This window comes from Atractosteus spatula, chromosome 9 (genome assembly GCF_055471065.1).
Source record: "Atractosteus spatula isolate fAtrSpa1 chromosome 9, fAtrSpa1.hap1, whole genome shotgun sequence".
Lineage (NCBI taxonomy): Eukaryota > Metazoa > Chordata > Actinopteri > Semionotiformes > Lepisosteidae > Atractosteus > Atractosteus spatula.
In genome coordinates this window covers 3371516-3389983 of record NC_142714.1, presented here as the reverse complement: position 1 = coordinate 3389983, position 18468 = coordinate 3371516, and the positions used below count along the sequence as shown (strand labels likewise).

The following is an 18468-nucleotide window of genomic DNA, read 5'->3' as shown; positions in this document are numbered from 1 at the left end:
CGTGTAGGAGGCTGCCCAAACTTCGATATGCGTGTCAGGTCGTGGATAGGAAATCAACAGCTGCTGTTAACCATGAACAGATTGTGCTATTACAGTTTTGAAAGATGGCGGGCACGACAGGAATTTTCCTCCGTGTCCCGAAATTCCCGTGTGTTTCCAAGGCAGTCCGGCTGGGAATTTCTTGTTCCTTCCCCAAGCCTCTCGAGCTGCTCTCTCGTACCTTCAGCCCCTGGGGCCGCACAGCGCGAGCCCCTCGTCCTGCTCGTGACTTGCTCGTGTGTTAGTAGGTGGAGGTGCACGTTTCCCAGTCGCCAAGCCTTGTGTTTTCGCACAGCGGCGTGTGAAACGTGCACCTCCCAGGGTACAGTCGTGTATGGCCAGTCATGTCCTGTTGCCTTGTGCCGTCACACTGCTGCCCCAGCGCTCTGAGCGGTGTCACCGGGTACCTGATAAAACATTAAGAAGTACTTCTATTTCTGTCGCGCGTCTGCAAAGCTTTGATCGCCTCTCAGATTTATATTTCAGGAGGTCCGATGTTATGCTCATGTTTACTCACATTTTCCATGCTGTCTGCAGGCCATCACTGAATACCTTGCCGACTATTTGTCCTTTAATCACATTCATCTGACTATTTTGGTAAAAAATAGTAAAATGGCTTTATTCCTAGAGTTTCTGGAAACCCAGCCGCAGCAGTGTGACTTGGCTTTCCGCCCCGCTTCTCAGAGAAGACCTGGACGGAGCAGTGCTGTGTGATCAGTGGTACCACTGGCAAGCAGGACCCAGTCAGTCCAGAGTAATGAGACCTTGATTTTTTATGTTCTAGGTCTGTGCTTAGAGAAGGTGCCAGTGGCGTCTCCGGTGAGCAATCGGAATACGGATCAGGACCAAGAGATCATCACTTGCTATGAGAAATCCGGGGATATTGCTCTGCTCTACCTCCAGGAAATGGAAAAGGTATAACAGATCCTTGACTTCTATACCAGATATTTAAGACCTTTGTAAACACGTCAAGGTAAAGGCACGTGCTGGAATGAGTATACAAACGAGATGTAGTGCAAAGCCTGATTTTTCCAGCTGACAAGCTGTGTGTGTACTGTCCACCAAATGAATCTGCTACAGAGTGGGTGGTTTGCACACTGGGGAAATAAGGGTCCTAACCTTTATATGTTACTCGGGTGGTTTTGGGGATTAATCTGCTTTGTTTTGAGAGATACAGTGCGGTAACGATAGCGTCTAGTCTTTGTGTTTTGTGCTTTTATACTATTGGGAAATACAAACACTTTTTTTGTTGAGCTGCTCTTCCAGGGTTCATAGGAATGCTTGTCCAAGGTGATGGTGGACATCTGGCTCCGGCCTCCCTGGACAAACAGAGTCCCCCTTGGCAGGGTTCAGTGCGTTTTGATGGCGGCGTGTGTTTCTGTGTAGCCTGAGGAAACAGTGGCTCGTAGCATAAAGACCTTGATCAGAAAGGTCTCGAGTGCAATACGAAACACACTCCTCAATAGCCGAGCAGCCCTCTTCTTCCTGTGCACTCATGGCTGTTTGGGAAGGAATCCTTTTGGAAGCACACATGGAGCTTGTCGTCCCCTGTGAAGCAGTTGTTATTCCCAGGCCAGTTCACGTTGCCTACGTGTAGCTGTGGTAGGACAAGCACTGCAGCACGTTGTTACTGCTGCTGTGGTGAACTTGTAGCATCCTCTTCTGTGAGATTCAATTTGATTGTTTTGTCACTTTTACATGCTTTTCCATCTTTGCATATTAGCAGTACCTAGTGGTTCATTGCTGCATTAATGAAAGAGAAACGTTTTCAAGTGCCCGCCACAGTCATCGGAGTTTTAGGAAACAGGCTCCATTAAGCTTCATCACGTGCATTTTGAAAGAGCTTTCTTTTAGCTGTTTGCTGCAAATATGCTTAAAGTGGTGTACAGGACTGATTGGTATAACGTGTATAAACAGGTAGTCAAGAGAAGAATGGCTTTGCTTGCTCGTGCCTTTGGCACACCTCCCCCCTCCTGACCCGCTGGTGTAACTCACACTCTGGTCCGGCCCCCCCGGGGGGCATCTTCTGTGCCTGCGCAGCTGGCCACCACAGGAGGGCTCCGTGCTGAGGGGCAATGACAGGCTGTGCGTTCGAAATCTGTTGTTGATCTGGTCTGCGGGGACTGAGCGCACCGCTGTGGCCGTTTCTTCATCGCTGGGCTCAGTCACACTGGTGTGGCAGCCTTCCCCTCCCAGTGGGCTCCCCCTCGACTCCAGCGCTGTTTGGGCTTGGGGAAAAATCTGTGTGTGCCAACTGCAAGAGGGTCTCTGCTCAGCACCAGCCTATTGTGAAAAGCACCTCTGCTACCCATATTGCTTTCTCCCTGTTCCTTTAAACGTCAAACTCCGTATTGGAACAGTGATCCTGCAGGAGTGCCTGTGTTCCCCTTACTGCTGCTGTAAGAGGAGATCTGGTTCAGAGCAGGCCTTTCTGGGGGAAAAGCACCAGACTCAACTGTTCTAGCAAGCCTCTGAATGCATTGTGAACAGATCTCTGGAAAGAAATAAGAAGTATGTGTGTGCTGTTGATTCAGCACACTGTTTTCCCGAGCAGTAGAAAGTGCTGTCTGCAGTTTTACTGAGCTAATTAAATTCTGTACATTAATTAGCATGCTTCTGTTCTGTGGACAGATTTTCTTCGTATTTCAGGAAAGCTCACAGGGTTTCAGGTTTGTTAAAACCGCTCTGGTGTTTGTGTCCTTGAGTTTGCATTTGCATAGCCATCTGTACATAGAAACCTCCTGACATGAAACTTTAAGCAGATATAAAACAAAGCTTTTGATGTAAACATCAGTCTCTAATTCCTTTTTTGTATGTTAGTTTTGTATATTGGTTGCTGGGAGGATGAAAGGAGGGATGCTCTTGAAAGAACTAAAGTGCTTACCTGGAGGACAGATCTGTTTTACAGCAATTTATGGCACTATAAATCTTGTGAGTAATGAAACTCTACCTTAATGACCCAGGATTAATATTTAATCAGTTTAAAGTGTGCCTGGTTTGTAAATGTATTCTGTCGTGTTTATATTATTGCCTTAAGCTCCGGTAATATTTAGTAAAGTTTACAGCAAGCTCTGGGATAAAACCCTTAGCAGTGTGCTAAACCCTTAGCAGTGTGCTAAAAAAAACCCTGTGGTCCCACACAGGTCTCTGGCTCTGAGATTCCTGCAGTGAAGCTTCATGTTGAATGTGAAACCAGTCAGGACTGGTTCCATCACCATGTGTACCATCCTGGAACAGGGTCTTGGTAAATGTCAGCCATGCCAGCCGTGCAGGCTCTCCGGAGGAAGTTCATTTACAGTGAAGGACTGTGAAAGGACAGGGCTCGGAACCGCAGAGAGAGGTGATTTACCTTTCGGGTGCCTTTGAACTATTTTGAAGATGATGAGGTCAGAACTTTGACAGAGGGACCTTGCTTTGCTCTTGTTCTACATAATTAGACTCTTAACTGTGATTTAGAGGGATGTGCATACCCCCATTGTCAAATACGGCGTGATTTTCAGCTAAATTTATCCTTAATTGGCTCTCAAGGATTCCCGAATGCAAGCCTCATTTGCCCTTGATGAGACTGTTCTGCATCCAGATCCTGAGTGCGTGCTCTCTGAGTGGCTCCAATCTGACAGAAATCACTCTGGATCGTTTTTAGAACTGTGAATACAGTTTGGCTCCCACTAGAGGGACAGCTTTCTCCACATTGAAACAGTTGTGTTCGTATTTAAATGGGGGTGCTGATCCGACAGTAATGGATCAGGAGTGAAGAGCTAGTGGGATGGACACGAAGCGCACACATTTAGAAGGAGTTTTACCCCTAAAATTCATTGATCCAAGAACGTTGATTGTAAAAGGTTTTAAAGTTCTGTTGTTTCCTGACATTATTTTTTCCTTCACATCAACCTTAAGCACAGCTGAGTGTATTTGCATAAAATCCTTCCTTAAATAAGTCAGTTACAGGTGCAGTAGAACCAGAAATATCGGTCTTGTTACATTCTGTCTTAGACATAGATTGCTCCTATTTGTCTATAATCTCACTGTAGTGTCTGACTGTTCTCCCTACTCGTATGCAAAAGTAGTATAACTGTGGGAAAGCTGACAAAATGCACTTTTTAATGAGGAGCATGTATTTGATTCTGTGCGGTTTGCAGATTGATACTGTGGAATATTCAGTAGCACATACACACAGAATCTGGTACCATGTGATGGTATTTATTGAGCATTGCGTCTTTCTGAGCTCACTTTGTGTGCTCTTTAAAGCAGGCACCTGTCATCATTGATTGATAGGGACATTTAAAACCAGGTCATAACCCTGCTTTCATCCTGTAGCACCTGCAGAAGTCAACAGATACAAGCAGAAGTGTAGGGTTTAACATTTGCCGAATGAGATAAAAAAACATCTCATAGCAGAAATTTGGTACACCCGACAGGGAGTGTTTTAGATATCAGATATATCTATTGTGCTTTATACTTTTGTTTTCATTCTGTATCACCTCAGGTATTTTGTCCAATACATCTGTACCAGCGTTAAGTTCCTCCATGGGAGTGATCTGTTCAGTTTTACTGGTTAGACTGGTTTGGTATTCAGGATGGCTGTGAAAATCAATGTGTAAGTTTAGTGGGTTAAACGGAGGATAGCTGTGGATGAAACAGTCGTATAGCTTACTGAGCTATACCAAGACACTCTTCAGACCTTGTTTTTTTCCTTGCTGTGGTCTCATTCCTATACCCTGGCGTGGGTCTTCCTTAGTAAAGCTTTGACTGTTGCAGATATGTCCCTCCCACATATGTGAAAGGAACTGAAGACACAGTCCTCTGAGGAGTGCTGAGTCAGTCACAGAAAGGTGCTGTATGGGGTATGCTGTTCCCCTTCCTGAGGTTTCTCTAATAACTGCAGTTCTGTACCTTAGGGGCTCTGGTTTCGTAGGTTGTTTTAGACCGCTCCATTTTGACCTGCCTGCTGTGTGATTTCAGAACACATGTGGTGGTGCAGTAAAAAGCTGGCAACTGCAGGAACAGTGTCAGTGTGCACACACTTGATTCCTAGCACTGGTGCATGAAAGCTATGTGGGTGGAGAGCTCTGTACTGACCCAGATACATGCTGTTCAGCTGAGAAAGACTGATCAAGCTGAACAGCTGTCTCTGATTTCAGCTTAAATGGCAGTTTTTCATTTTCCTTTTGTTTTTTAGAAAGCGGATGTTCCTCTGGGTTTGATGTCTGACATTTGTGATAACTATAGTTCATTTCAGTTTCTCCTGGAATCAGCATTAACCATTCTTACCTTTTAATGGCAAAACATGAATTGCTGTTGGAATACTGCAGAATGTTTGAATTGCTGTCAAAGACCATCAAAGATCAATTACAGATCAATATGCCTTAGTTCCATTACTGGTAAGGAACAATAATTAGACCTCAACCAGAAGATCATCTTTATGGCCATCGAATTCTAGGGTATAGTCAACATGAATTTAGAAAAGGTAGGCTTTAACTAGCTTGTTAGTAACAGCAGTACTGGATACACACTGAGCATATGGTATGGTATATTTAGATTTTCAGAAAGCTTTTGATTAAGTTCCTCATAAAAGATTATTTCTCCAACTGTATGCAGTAAGCATCATTACTCAGGTCTTTGGATCTAGAAATGGCTAATGGGTAGAAAACACCACAGGAAAGGGGTGAATGCTGGGACTGAGGTGATGTTATTAGCGGAGTACTGCAGAGACCTCTATTAGGTCCATATCTGATTTTAATTTATATTAATGATCTTGATTTTTGGTGCAGTTAGCATACTAGTCAATTTCATACTGCAGGTGACTCCAAAACAGCTGTGGAAGTGCTAAGAAAATTCAGAATGATTTAGACTGAATTCAAGGCAGTGCTAGCACAGCATGTTTCAGGCAGGACTGACTTAGACTGTCAGTTTACAATTGTAAATGCGGAGCTTGAATACCTTGCCTATATAAATGACTATGTTTGTACCTTATTATCATCTTTTCAACAGTAATTAAAGGGCTAACTGCATTTGTAAACTTTATTATGTTCTGCTGCTCCTGTGTAAATGCCCTGAGACGGGCTGGTGGACTGAGGCTGTCACGTGTGTTTTTCCTCTCCAGGCTCTGAGCACAGGGCTCCACAACCGGAGCCCCAAACCAGGCCCTGTCTCCCAGGAGCAGGAGCTGGGATACTTCCTGGAAACAGGCCTTCAAAGAGCTCATGTCATCCACTTCAAAAATGGGTAAGAAAGATCCTCAGATACACCACTTCACAAGATAGCCTTTCAGCTTCTAGATCAAAGGGCTTTGTTGAGTGTTGCAGTTCCTAATGCAGTATTAATGTGCAGCACTGATGTTGGTCTTTGGCAGCATCCTTTCATAAACACCTAGATGTGTATGATATGTAATGCGTCGATGTAGAAGAACTACAATAATACTTCATTGCATTTTATTTTTGGTGCATTATAGATGAAAGCATGAAACACCTTTTCCTTCATTTTTGTATTTAAAATAGTTTTATATTTTAAGTTTCATGCATTATCCATTTGGGGTTGCAGGTACTGAGCACACAGGTAGCAACTGCACAATAAAAATGTGATCAAGATTATAATTTGTAGTTGAACAAGCTCATTTACGGCATGATGTTTGTCACTCTCACTTACATTTCAGGTTAAATTTATGTGAAGAACAACAGTAGGTGTCTTTTCTGCCTTTTTTAAATAGAGTCTAGTCTAGGCTATCAGGTCGTGCGATACCCCTCCTAGAAAGTCCAGCACTGGAGCATTCCCCCGTCATCACTTCATTAACACACATCTGAACAGTGGCTGCATGTCCTCAGTGGTTCTCAGTGTCGGCCTTTTGTAGTTCTGCATGGGCAGGGTCTGAAGACAGAGTACCCCTAATGTTCAGAGGCAGTTTCAGAGACGATGTTTTAGATATTCCTTGAAAGAGCAGCTTCTTTTGTCAAGCACTAGAGAGAGCTGAAATATGTGTTTTTCATTTACAGATAATACCTTTTAAAGCTCTTTTTTCAATTTAGATTAAAAAATTTCCCTTTTTTTAATGCTTTCTATCAACTGCAAGTGCCCCTGCCTTCAGCACACCTGTAGCACTGTGTGTTTATTGGCATGGCATGGTGGACTCAGCACGCACTGGGGAATGGGACAGTGATGGACTGCAGATCTGCTTTAAATAGGAGCGCCCTGACTCCTATTTGCACTCGACCACAGCAGCTTCACAGCTAAGGAGTTGTCCATTTGGTTTAAAAGCAGCAACGCAGATAGGTATATGGTAGACTGGCTATGCTATAGTAATACATTGCCCGTGGCCTGCCTCCCATCGGTAGCCTGTTGTATGGGGACTGTGAATGCCGTGCTGTGTCGCTGTTCGATCTTGCCTTGGGGGGTCCTTCACGTGAGCGAGTCTTCCCTCATTCCTGTTTTCCGCTGGCTCCCGCTGACCTCTGTGACCTCTGACCTCTGACCCCCGCTGTGCGAGTGTCCCCCTTTCCGCCCAGCACACCTCCACTCCAGCAGCAGCTCGCCCAGCTGTCCCCTGCCTGAACTGTTCCCTTTGCAGATATTCGGGAATAAGAGTTTCTTCTGATGTTGGAGGAACGATGTTTGATCTGCTGTATGGTGCAAACAGGATTTATTCATCCTAAAAAGAAAGAGCAGGGATAAGTCTCAGCTGTCTAGCTCACTATTTTAATCATCCCCTTCCTCTTAACACAATCACAAAACAAGCTTCTTCTTAGTACAATAGGAACAAAAACTATGGTCTATATGTTTTTCTTTTTATATTATTTCTCTCTTCTGTTGATAATAATGTACAGGTATTCTCATCACTGTCTTGAGCAATCCAGAGGGAGCCGCTGATCGGGGTTATTATTTGATCAGTATATTTCAGATTAACAGGGATAAAGGGCAACTTGCGAACATTGGTCAAACGCCTTCATAAATATAATCAGGATGCATTTTTCTTGTCAGTACTGTTAAATGGTTAAATATTCATTGAACAGGAATACTGTGGCATGAGCACATGGCTAACTGCACGGAAGTCTAAAGAGGGAGTGAGTTTATAATTGCAAATACTTGAATAACAAAGAGATGGCTAAGATATTAAAAAGAGTCTCTAGGGTTTGAGAAATTCAACTAAATGACATCGGCTCTAATGTGCGGTAATCATCAACACTGTTGCCACCCTGTAGATTTCACCTTGATCTGGCTGTCTTTCAGCCGTCTAGACCTGTACCGTGTTCCAGCCGCTGCGCCTGTCTTCCACACACATCTGACACTACTGTAGGAGGCACCCAGCCTGGCTTTCAGCGCAGGAGTGGAGGATGTGGTGAGGGCTGGTGGGGCAGAATAGATAAGAACGCTGTTGTTATTTGGGACATGTCAGTGCTGCCCCCCGTCCCTTCCCTGCAGCGCTGAAGTGACGGGCCTTCGGCCGCGCTGTTAGTTTCCCCTTCCCAGCTCCACCCTGTGTGTAAGCGGCTGCAGCAGGAGCTCGGAATTAGGAATGCAGCTGAGCTGGTTGATCCCCGCGGTCTGCCGTGTTGGGCGCAGCCTGGGATTACTGGGATTACTGAAGGAAGGCAGGGGGCCCAGTGGGGCCCAGCGGGGCCCTGGCCGTACTGCTCTGTGCCGACCCCGCGCCATGGTTCCCTGCCTTCCCCCCCGAGCTGCGTCTGAGTGCCGAAGCCAGGAGCACATCCGGAAGGGTGATGCGTCTGAATAACAGGAAAGAATGCCTTCAGAAATCTCAAAGACTTCTGAAGGGTACCTGAATACGTGCAAGCAGGCATGTGGTGGTGACCGAGTTTTTAATTAGCAGATTCTCAGCATTTCTTCATCGCACAGCTTAACAGGTGTTTTCTCAAGAAAGCAGTTTTAATTGAGTGTCATCTGATGACAGTGAAATGAAGAGGACTGGGTGTCCTTGTAGGGAGTTGTAAATTGCTCAACTAAAACTGAAATAACAGAAATTTGTTTCTGAGATCATAAGAGGCATATTGATCCATATTGTGAAATGTGGCTAACCATTCTGTTTCATACCTGCAGTTCTTTCATCCTGATGTTTACTGCTCTTACTTGCAGTAGGAGAATTACACCTGACTCTTTTATGGCAGGTTTGTTCTTCAGAGAAATGTTCCTCCTGACATTTAAACACAGTCATTGATATAAACTGTCTTGCCCTTGCCCTGGAAGCAAAAAAAGGTCTCTACTTTGCCCTTAAACAGTTTTAGGCCCAACCCTCTGATAAATACAAACTGTGTGGCCCAAGGTTAAGGGCAAGGGAGTGCTTGAGCACTGTCCACTCCTGGCACAGGCACTGCTGGAGAGGAGTGGGAGAGCTGTAGATGTGTGTAAACAGGAGGCTGTTCTTCAAACCTCTACCTGTAGGAACCAAATATTTGTTCAGCCTCTTGCCTCATCTGTTTGCATTTCTCTTAAAATAGCTTCAGGTTCTAGTTTTTTCTTCTGTGTGCTGCAGCAGTTAAGAAGAAGAAGAAACAATTTTTAGACTCCCGCAGTGATTTATCAGTTTGCTGTAGCGCTCAGTGATACCTTCATGGCTGGACTGATGTGGAATTTGACAACATGCAGATGTACCTTAGCTAAATATCAGGTCACCTTCGGAGACGTGTTGCAGTAGGCAAGCTGTGCAGGGATGTGATAAGTGCCTTAAAGGGATTCTGGATTCTCAATTTAATTTCTTCTTCCTTATCCACTAGCCTGGTGAAAGGTGAAAAAGCAGTCCCCCTTATGCAAATCTTTAGGGCTTCACAGGGGGTTAGCACACAGGAGACACAGCTTCGTCTGCCCATTGCCTCTACCTGTTAAACACTGGCTGGAGTTTTATTGCTCTGATGCCAGGCCAGGCTGTAACACATTGCCAAGTGGACTGTTGCCTGTCAGAGCTGACTGCGGAGCACTGAGTGGGAAAGGTTTTGCTTCTGAAGGTGAGGTGGCACAGGGTGGGTATATGGGTTCAAGGGTCAATGGACTGACCATGTCTCTGTCTGGACCTGAACTTAGTCTTGGTGAAGATATTGTGACGTGACTCCTTCAGCTTTAAATGACAACAAAGCACAGGCAGCACATTGAAACCCCTTGTGAATGACCTGGACCAGAATGCCCCTCTTTGCGGTTACCGTCACATTTCCAATAAGAGATTTTGAGCTCCCATTTACCAGCCCTGTTTTTTGTGCGTGTGTTTACTGGAACTTGATATTTACTGAAATGTCAGTGATAAAATACAGAAGGTAATTAATTATTTTTCAGAACGCTTCCCTTGGATTCCTATTTTAGGAATTCCAAACACTGTATGTAATTGGATGTTAGCAAGTAATTATAGTGAAGGTTGTTGGAATAAAAATGGCATGTTAATGAATATGTTTAATGTTAAAGAGCCTTGGAGAGAGTACAGCAAAATTAAAGAGTTTATTTTATTGATCAGACTGCTTTAGAAAGCCATTTAAAAGGTTTCTGCACATATGAAGTTTTCTCAGTTTGCCCTTGTCTGTACATTAGATTAGCTTCACATCATTGTGCCTGTTCTGAAAAATCATTGCACACAATATCAGACAGGGCTCTGTTCCGCAGCATTTCTAAGGAAACATACAGCATGTGTTTAAAAAGATCTGTTTTGATCTAGAGCAGCACATGAGTAAAGTAGAACAGTTCCAGTGGGATGGAGGTGTTGTGTTTTAGACTCTTCCAGTTGGTTCTCAGCAAATAAGAAGTGGAGCCAAGTTCAGTTTTGGGGGCAGGTGACTCCTTCCGGCAGGGAAAGGAATCCTTTTGAGACTGTTTGAAGTGTTTTATGGTGCCTTTAAAGCCTAATGGGTGTTGCCTTGTGTTTTTGAATCATTTATCTGGCAGAAATTTGACAAGAGGAGTGGGACGGTTTCGGGAAATTCTGAGGGCTATAGAGACGAGGACTACACAGAATCTGCGAATGGTAGGTTTTTAAACTGTGTTTGCAGGCTGGGTTCTGGTGGCTGATGACCCAGAGCTGCTCAGTGCATGTGTGTAGGTATTAATGTAAATGCTGCTGTCCACAAGCGATAACAGTAGAGCATAAAACAATCATTGATGAAATTATGAAGCAAGGAATGTTTTTGTATGTATTTAGTATTTATGTATTTTACATCTTTGACATCAAATAAGCCTGGGGCACATTTATGCTTAAATATAACTGTATAAAATATTTACAAATATGCAGGTGTTAGACTTGATTTTATTCATCAGACATTTTCACCAAATTTGATCAAAACCACAGTGTGTTTCTAAACCATGACCTAAATCCCGTTGTTGAAGATTTCTCCCAGGCTGTAAGCGCTGGTTCATCCCGAGGCAGACGGACCAGCAGGTGGGGAGTTTGTCTGTCTTGCCTGGGCTCGGACCCGGGCTCTGACCTCTGCTGGTCTTGTTGCAGACGATCGCCCGGCAGCTGGCCGAGATCCTGCTGCGTGGCATGTGTGAGCAGAGCTACTGGAGCCCGCTGGAGGACCCCCCGCACCCCTCGCCCCTGGACGACCCGCTGCGCCAAGCGTCCCGCGCCAAGGACTACGCCCTGAGCAGGAGGCCCAGGGTGTACTCGGGAGAGAGGTGTGCGGCGGTGGCAGGTCTTGGGGCGCAGGCTTTCGGGGGGGGACACCCTGTGTGCTCTCTGTTCAGCAGTGTACCCGTGTGGCACTGGCACAGACAGCAATCCTGACATCTGTCTCCACTGCCTTTCATTCCTTACAGACTCGTCTGTGGCACTTCTGGCCTTCCAGTTTAACACACCCGTGGTCTGCTCTTTGTGCTGCAGGTTCGAGGTGTTAGCAAGTCCAGAGAAAAGCTTCACAGTCTGCCTGAACCTCAGTACATATGGCACTGAGTGTCATAGGCAGTGCAGCCTGAGTAAGAGTTAAAAGAAGTAAAGGCTGAGGGATTTGCTTTATGGAAAAGAAAATAATGCCTTCTGCTGTGCAGTGTGGTTATGGTAATACTTATTGCTGCATGATTGTACCTGCCATCACGATTAAGGACAATGATATTTTCTGAAAACATCGCTTTAATTGTAGCCAATTTATAGAGCTGACCGCTGTCGATGAACCAAGTTCTCTTGAGCATGAGTACACTGCTAGGGCACTAAGGGGAGTTGATAAATTCAGCAACTATTAAAAGAAACTAATGGTCTCTTGCTTTAATTGCAGCATATTCTGTCCTCAGGAAAACACAGAAGAAGCCCTGCTTCTACTTCTAATTAGTGAGTCAATGGTAAGCTGGATGTCTCTTATGTCAAGCACGGGCATTAAAACTGCTGGTTAACACTTATTTAATTTTAATTAGAGATTTATTGTGCTGACATGTTCAAGGTCCTACTTGCCCTTCTGGCTGGTGAACATGGTAATTTGGTTTGTTTATTTCTAGATCATCCGTGCTCTGAAAAGACATTCTCTGCATTATTACACACCAGAGATATAATAAATAACATAATACTCTGATAAAACAGAGTTAAAGGTGCTACCATTCAGCATATAATCCTCTTTTCTTCCTTTGCTTTTCATTCAAAGACTCAGACTGTTCAGCCACGGTTTTCTACTGTGTTGCAAGTCAGAAAATCTGTTTTGACTCGGTTAAGGGTCCAATTATTTAAGTTACAGTGGAATTCTTTACAGCCGTTGCTTCAGTCTGAGCGGACTCTCCGTCCAGAAGAGATGTTTGTTCTGTGTTACAGGTGTTTATATTTGAGGTGTTAAGCCTCAGTGTTTCTGTGTTTACTGCTCTCTGTAGTCAGACCATGAGCAGGACATCAGAAAGCAAAGGCTGGCTCTGCACAGCTGTGCAATTTGCGTTGAAACGCTGGCGCTGTTCACTTAATCACCTCTGTGCCTTCTCTTCTGCTTCCAGGCCAACAGGGACGCTGTTCTGAGCCGAATCCCAGAACACAACAATGACCGCATTATAAGCTTGCAAAGTGCGTCTGTAGTGTACGACCTGCTGACAATAGCACTTGGAAGAAGAGGGCAATACGAGATGCTATCCGAGGTAATCAAGCTGAGATGGTGGGCATGGAAAACATACTTTTGCCGGTCTTTTAACCATGCGACTGATAGCGAGGACATCGAAGTTCCTCTCGCTGGTGATTGGATCCTGAACAACAGCCTTCAAACCGTGGCGTTTTTGTGCTGCCATGCGCAGATCTAGACCTTGTCACTAGCCTCTGTGCCTCTAAAATATATCACTGAACTGGCCTGCAATAGTTGCATCCACTGGTGGTGTAATAATACAAGGCTGCTACTTCTTGTGTTAAAAGTCTCCTCCTAAGCAAAAGCTGCAGTGAGCCAGTCCTGTGGCAAACAAATCGATGGTTTCTGTGTGTGCTGAAATATAGCAGGTATTATGTATATGAGGTGCCAGCTAGTATTGGAACAGAGGAAATTTTGCTGCATAACTCAGCTTGAGTTATGGTTTTAATTACTGTATCTCATGTCACTCCTGCACTGCACTAATGCCCAGCCTAGGTCTTCAATGAAAGCGGCTGAATTTTTTTTTTTAACTCGTTCATGCTCCACACAGTACGGATGAGGAAAAGTGAGATGCCTGTTTATTTAGTAGAAATGTTTATTTAGTGTGAGGATCTGGAGAAATCAAGACAGACAGGAGATCTAACAGCATGGTTGTGCTCTTGCTAATAATAATCGTTATCGTCATACTCTAGGGAGCTGGTTCATGTACTATTTCCCTCATTTTCCAATTTGGAGTCATTGAATAGAATTCAGTGGCTTCAATGTCACGCCTCACTTTGAACGTTTTATTATATGTAAATGAGCACCATGGTATTTTAAATACAGCTTCTGTGTTTTTCACTGTTTTGGAGATTATCCTAATTTCCTAAGATAATATTTTCACTAATGGTTTTCAGAACACGGTAACTGGGCGCGTGTGCGTGTTTATGGTTTAATCGTGTAAACCCGGACCTGGAAGCAGGTGTTGATGGAGTGCGGGAGGTGGAGGCGGTCATGGGCCTGCTGTGTGGCACACCGCTCCCCGAGTCGTGCTGGGCCCTGCGGTGAAGGCTCTTTGGTGCAGTCCGAGGGCCGGCCTGGCTGTCAACTGCAAGGCAGAGAACTTGTGCCTTTGATGACAACAGTCTAGTATAGTAGCTGACTGTAGCTGAATATCAGCTACTCACCTGAAAATCCTTTAGAAATGTCTTGTTGGGTTAAAGGGGAATATTCAGTTTTGAATTCTTAGCCGTAAGAAAGGATATAAAGCAATAGAGGCTTGCTGTTGTGAATGATTTACACATATTGGAATATTTACCTATGTAATTCCTTCCTGCTATAATCAGTGGTTTTCCCCTGCTGTATATTTGGCTTTTTTGGCTAATTCAAGACTGTTTTTCTCGTTACAAAACTCCTGTCTGTTTCAGTTGACTTCTGTTACATTCCCAGAGCTTTTCTCTTTACGGTATGTGACTTGCTGTGACTCGGAGAGCTGTCTCCATGGTTTTGTAGCCTTTGGTTTTGAATTCCTGTAGGTGTTGTTTCCTGTTTAACAGCTTCCTGCTTGCTGGAGAAAGCTGCGGTCTTGAAGCTCAGCTCTTGGATTTGTGGGTTATGTCTTTGCAGTAATGTGTTTTCCGCTCATTCCAGCGGCCAAGGTGTTGTTTTGGTGCCGATATATATTGACGCCGGGACTAATTTGGGGGAAAGAGAGGTGGGAGTTCTCCTTCGCTTCCTTTCTGCCTCGTTGCCAGGCAGTGTGGTCCTAAGCAGGCCTGTAACTTTTTGTTTTGATATAAAAACTTGGCCTCTTGTTAATTAATCAAACCCTTCGAGATCTCCAACTTTAAATAGTCTCCGGAAAATGAATTTCTCTGGGCAGTTATCAGCCTCATTAAACAGCTGTTTGATTCATGTTCCCAATAAAACAGGTATTAAATTTGCCACTGCTCAGAACATAAAGTCTTAATTGCAACCATTTCTACAGGACAAGGAGGAAATAAAAGCCCATCAATTTTATTCAAGCCTGTACATAACCCTTCAGTTGTGAAGACCTTTGGCCAGTGTGTTTTCTTTGGCTTCCTTTGAGCAAGTGTTGTCCTGACAAATCCTGATGTCGAGTCCACAGGCAGCAAGGCCATATGGTTCTCCATCCTGAAATTAGTTCTGATTCAGCGAGTGTCACCATACTCAGTTTATCCAAACTTTTATCCTCTTTCCTTCGAGATCAAAGAGCAACAGGATCTTCTGGTCTCGTTCATTGTTTCTTCAGTTCTTACAGTTATAAAATAACCCTTTTGATTATTTTAGCTAGAACAAAGAAGGATGAAGTAAAATTCTGGTGTGCTGGTTTTTAGCTAAGTGTATTTTTGTTTTTAATTTAACAGTGTCTGGAACGAGCAATGAAGTTTGCGTTTGAAGAGTTTCACCTTTGGTACCAGTTTGCTTTATCACTGATGGCTGCAGGAAAAGTAAGTAGCGATGAGGCCGTGTATTTCATTAATGTCGATACTTGTCAGTAGACTCAGTTTATTACTGTATTGCTGTATTTCACATGAAAAAAATCAACCAGTGAGAGTGGAGGGAAACGTTATCTCAGCAAGTAAAAATCTGCTGTTCCCTCAGGCCAGAAGAACATTTCTTTACCTGACATTTATTTTCTTTCTGGGTTTCTGTGTTATGTCATTCAAAGCAACAGCATACAGCGTTTGATCAAGAAATGATGCCTGCTGTGATATTGGCCTTTGTTGGAATGATATTTGCATCTAATATCAGAGGTGTTTTTCAAACTATTTTATTCTTCAGTTCGTAAGAATGCTAATGAACGCTGGGCTCTTCTTTACCCTAAGTCTTGTGGCACGCTGCACAGCCATGTGGTTGAAGCCAGTATCCTAGCTTCTTCCAAGAAACAGCTGGATCGGGTCCCAGATCCATTTATTACAGGCTGCCAGACGGGCCAGACGGGCCACATGGCTTCCTCTCGGTTGTAGCCGCTCTTATTTCCGGGGGGCTGGGGGTAACACTGTGGTCCTGTGCGCAGTCAGCCCGTGCGGTCCGAGTGCTGAAGGAGTGCATTCGCCTGAAGCCAGATGACCCCACCATCCCCCTGCTGGCGGTCAAGCTGTGCATAGGAACCCTGCACTGGGTGAGTACTGGCGCCGAGCCTGCGTGCTCATTACTGACCCCCTCCTGTGAGCTGCGGGATGTGCTGCAAAGCTGCGACCCCGGATGATTTCAAACTCTCTCCTGTCGACCAGATGTAAATTGGAAGCCCACTTCTTGATGGTGACCCTTTCTTTGCTTCTGCTCCGCGAGGCCTGCTGTGACTAGCAGCACTAGCACGTGGGCCGAAGGTTGGGTTTTATCCGAGACAGCAGTGTCCACTTTTTTGGATCCCATCAATGCATGTGCTATATTCTCATCGTAAAATCACAAATGCAAATAATGCTCTGAAGCCAGTTTTCTTTTGCATATAGACATTAATCCAGTTCAAAGATTATTCTAGTAGAGTACCTGCTTTTTTCTGAGAAGTGGTATTGTATCTGCGGTGGGGCCTTGTCCGTCAGTAGATGCCTCTGAAGCTCAGACATTAACTGAGACTCCTGACAACATTTTCACAATCGGCATTGCAGGTATTATAATTTCCCTTACTTTTAAAAAAAAGACAGAAGGTTCCAGCAGCAAACCTGAAGTCTGCCTTTATTATTAGTTATTATTATTGTGTTGAAAAAGAATTCGTCTTTATCTCGATTAAAAGGGGAATAAATTACGAATCAGACATTTCCATATAAATGCAGTTGCAGGCTTACAGGGTAAATCAGACCCTCTGGTCCAATGTTCTGCTGCCTGATTTGGGATTCTGAGAAGCCAAAAACGTGCCTGAGGTATACTCTTGTATACTATAAAATCTTATCTAAACCATAGTGACATTAAAGAAATTCCACGCTGGTTATTTAAGGTACCTTTTGCTTTCCTTCCCAACAGACAGTTTTGATGGAAAGCGAATCTGTTAAAATTTAAGATCTCAATGGAATATCAGTTCATCAATTTCCACTGCTCTGCAGAAAGGATGAGCTGTGTAATTCATTTCAGCAAAGATCTTTTTTTTTGTACTGCAATATCAAGAGGGAACAGGCAAAATGATTCAATCCTGTCCTGCATGGGACATCCACGAGTGCTCTGGCCCGCTCATAAACACACGCGCTCGAGCTGGCGTTAAGCGCCACGGGTTCGAGCCTGGCTCGCGCCACCAGCTGGCCGTGACCGGAGTTCCCAGAGCCGAGCGTGGCCGAGGATGGAGCCAGGGGTCAGGTGGCCAGGACACTGAGCTGCGTCTCGAAGGTGGGCGGGGCGGAGGGTTCTGTCCGCACTTCCTGTTTATCTCCTGTTTCTGGTTTCCTGGCCGTGAGCCGAGGTGTGCGAAACGCACAATAGGCGATTCCAGAATCAGATGAGTACAGTAAACTTGGGGGGGGTCTCTGCATTTCCTGTCTTCTCCTGAAGCCAGGGCGGTTTGTTTGCATTCGTTTGATCCGTCACGCCTTTGTGTTTTAAAGCTGGAAGAAGGTGAGAGGTTTGCCAAAATGGTCGTCGATATGGGAGAAAAGGCGTCAGAATTTAGGGCCAAAGGTTACCTGGCGATCGGCCTGGTGTACAGCCTGAAGGCCAGCGATGGTGAGTAAACACACTTGGAGGGTGAGCACCGCTGTTCCTGTCGGGGCTGGTCAGACCCACACCTCCCCTGCGCTCTTGTGTTTGAAAACTAGGCTGCTTGGCAACAGCTTTGTCTCTCTCCAGCGTCGAAGGATTTAGATAAGTTGTTCCAGTCTAATGAAAGAAATACCTGCGCAGCGCTGATTTGTGGCTGACACTGTGCAAGCAGTGTCTGTGTGCTGAAGTGTCAAAATGTAAACAAGAAGGAGCTTCGTAGATCAAACAATCAGTCTTTGTAGATCTGAAAGCTTGAGGGGACACCTAAGGAGGCCAGGTTGTGGACATTTAGGAGCCTTGATTTTACTTTCTCCATTGGGAAAGAAATATAAAAAGCAGCCACTAGCAGCACTAATGTTAAACAGCTCTTAAAGTATAAGCTGTCCACAACAGTGTTTCCCAGCCCTGGTCCTAGAATAACAGTGTGTCTGCAGTTTTCATTCTGGATCGCCAGCTCTTATTCATGTCGTCACTGGTTTTCTGGCTTGTTTAGACTTTTTCAACTTGTTTGTTCACTCAGTCCGGATGGTCAAAAGCACCCGTCTTCAGGGGCCCTGTTTTCTGCAGCTTCAGCACAGAACACAGACTCTGCTCAGCGACTCTCAGTAGTTAATTCATTTATGATGAGTGGATGCAAATGGGAAGGACCCTTATCAAACACTGTCGCACAATAAGCATTTTTATTCTACAGTGGGCGGCTGATATCCCTGATTAAGAACTCGACTGGAGT

At 44.7% G+C, this 18468-nt stretch overlaps 1 protein-coding gene across 3 annotated transcripts in view; it reads left to right on the top strand.

The window, feature by feature from the left end:
* Window positions 1–18468, top strand: part of ttc7b (tetratricopeptide repeat domain 7B) — a 57030-nt gene that overhangs the window by 6816 nt on the left and 31746 nt on the right. For all 3 annotated transcript variants that reach the window (XM_088924417.1, XM_088924416.1, XM_088924418.1), the window contains exons 4-12: window positions 824–954; window positions 6143–6264; window positions 10912–10990; window positions 11468–11640; window positions 12234–12297; window positions 12931–13068; window positions 15416–15499; window positions 16069–16173; window positions 17585–17702. In XM_088924417.1, the coding sequence (XP_088780543.1) occupies window positions 824–954; window positions 6143–6264; window positions 10912–10990; window positions 11468–11640; window positions 12234–12297; window positions 12931–13068; window positions 15416–15499; window positions 16069–16173; window positions 17585–17702 (1014 nt within the window). The remainder of the gene's footprint in view (window positions 1–823; window positions 955–6142; window positions 6265–10911; window positions 10991–11467; window positions 11641–12233; window positions 12298–12930; window positions 13069–15415; window positions 15500–16068; window positions 16174–17584; window positions 17703–18468) is intronic.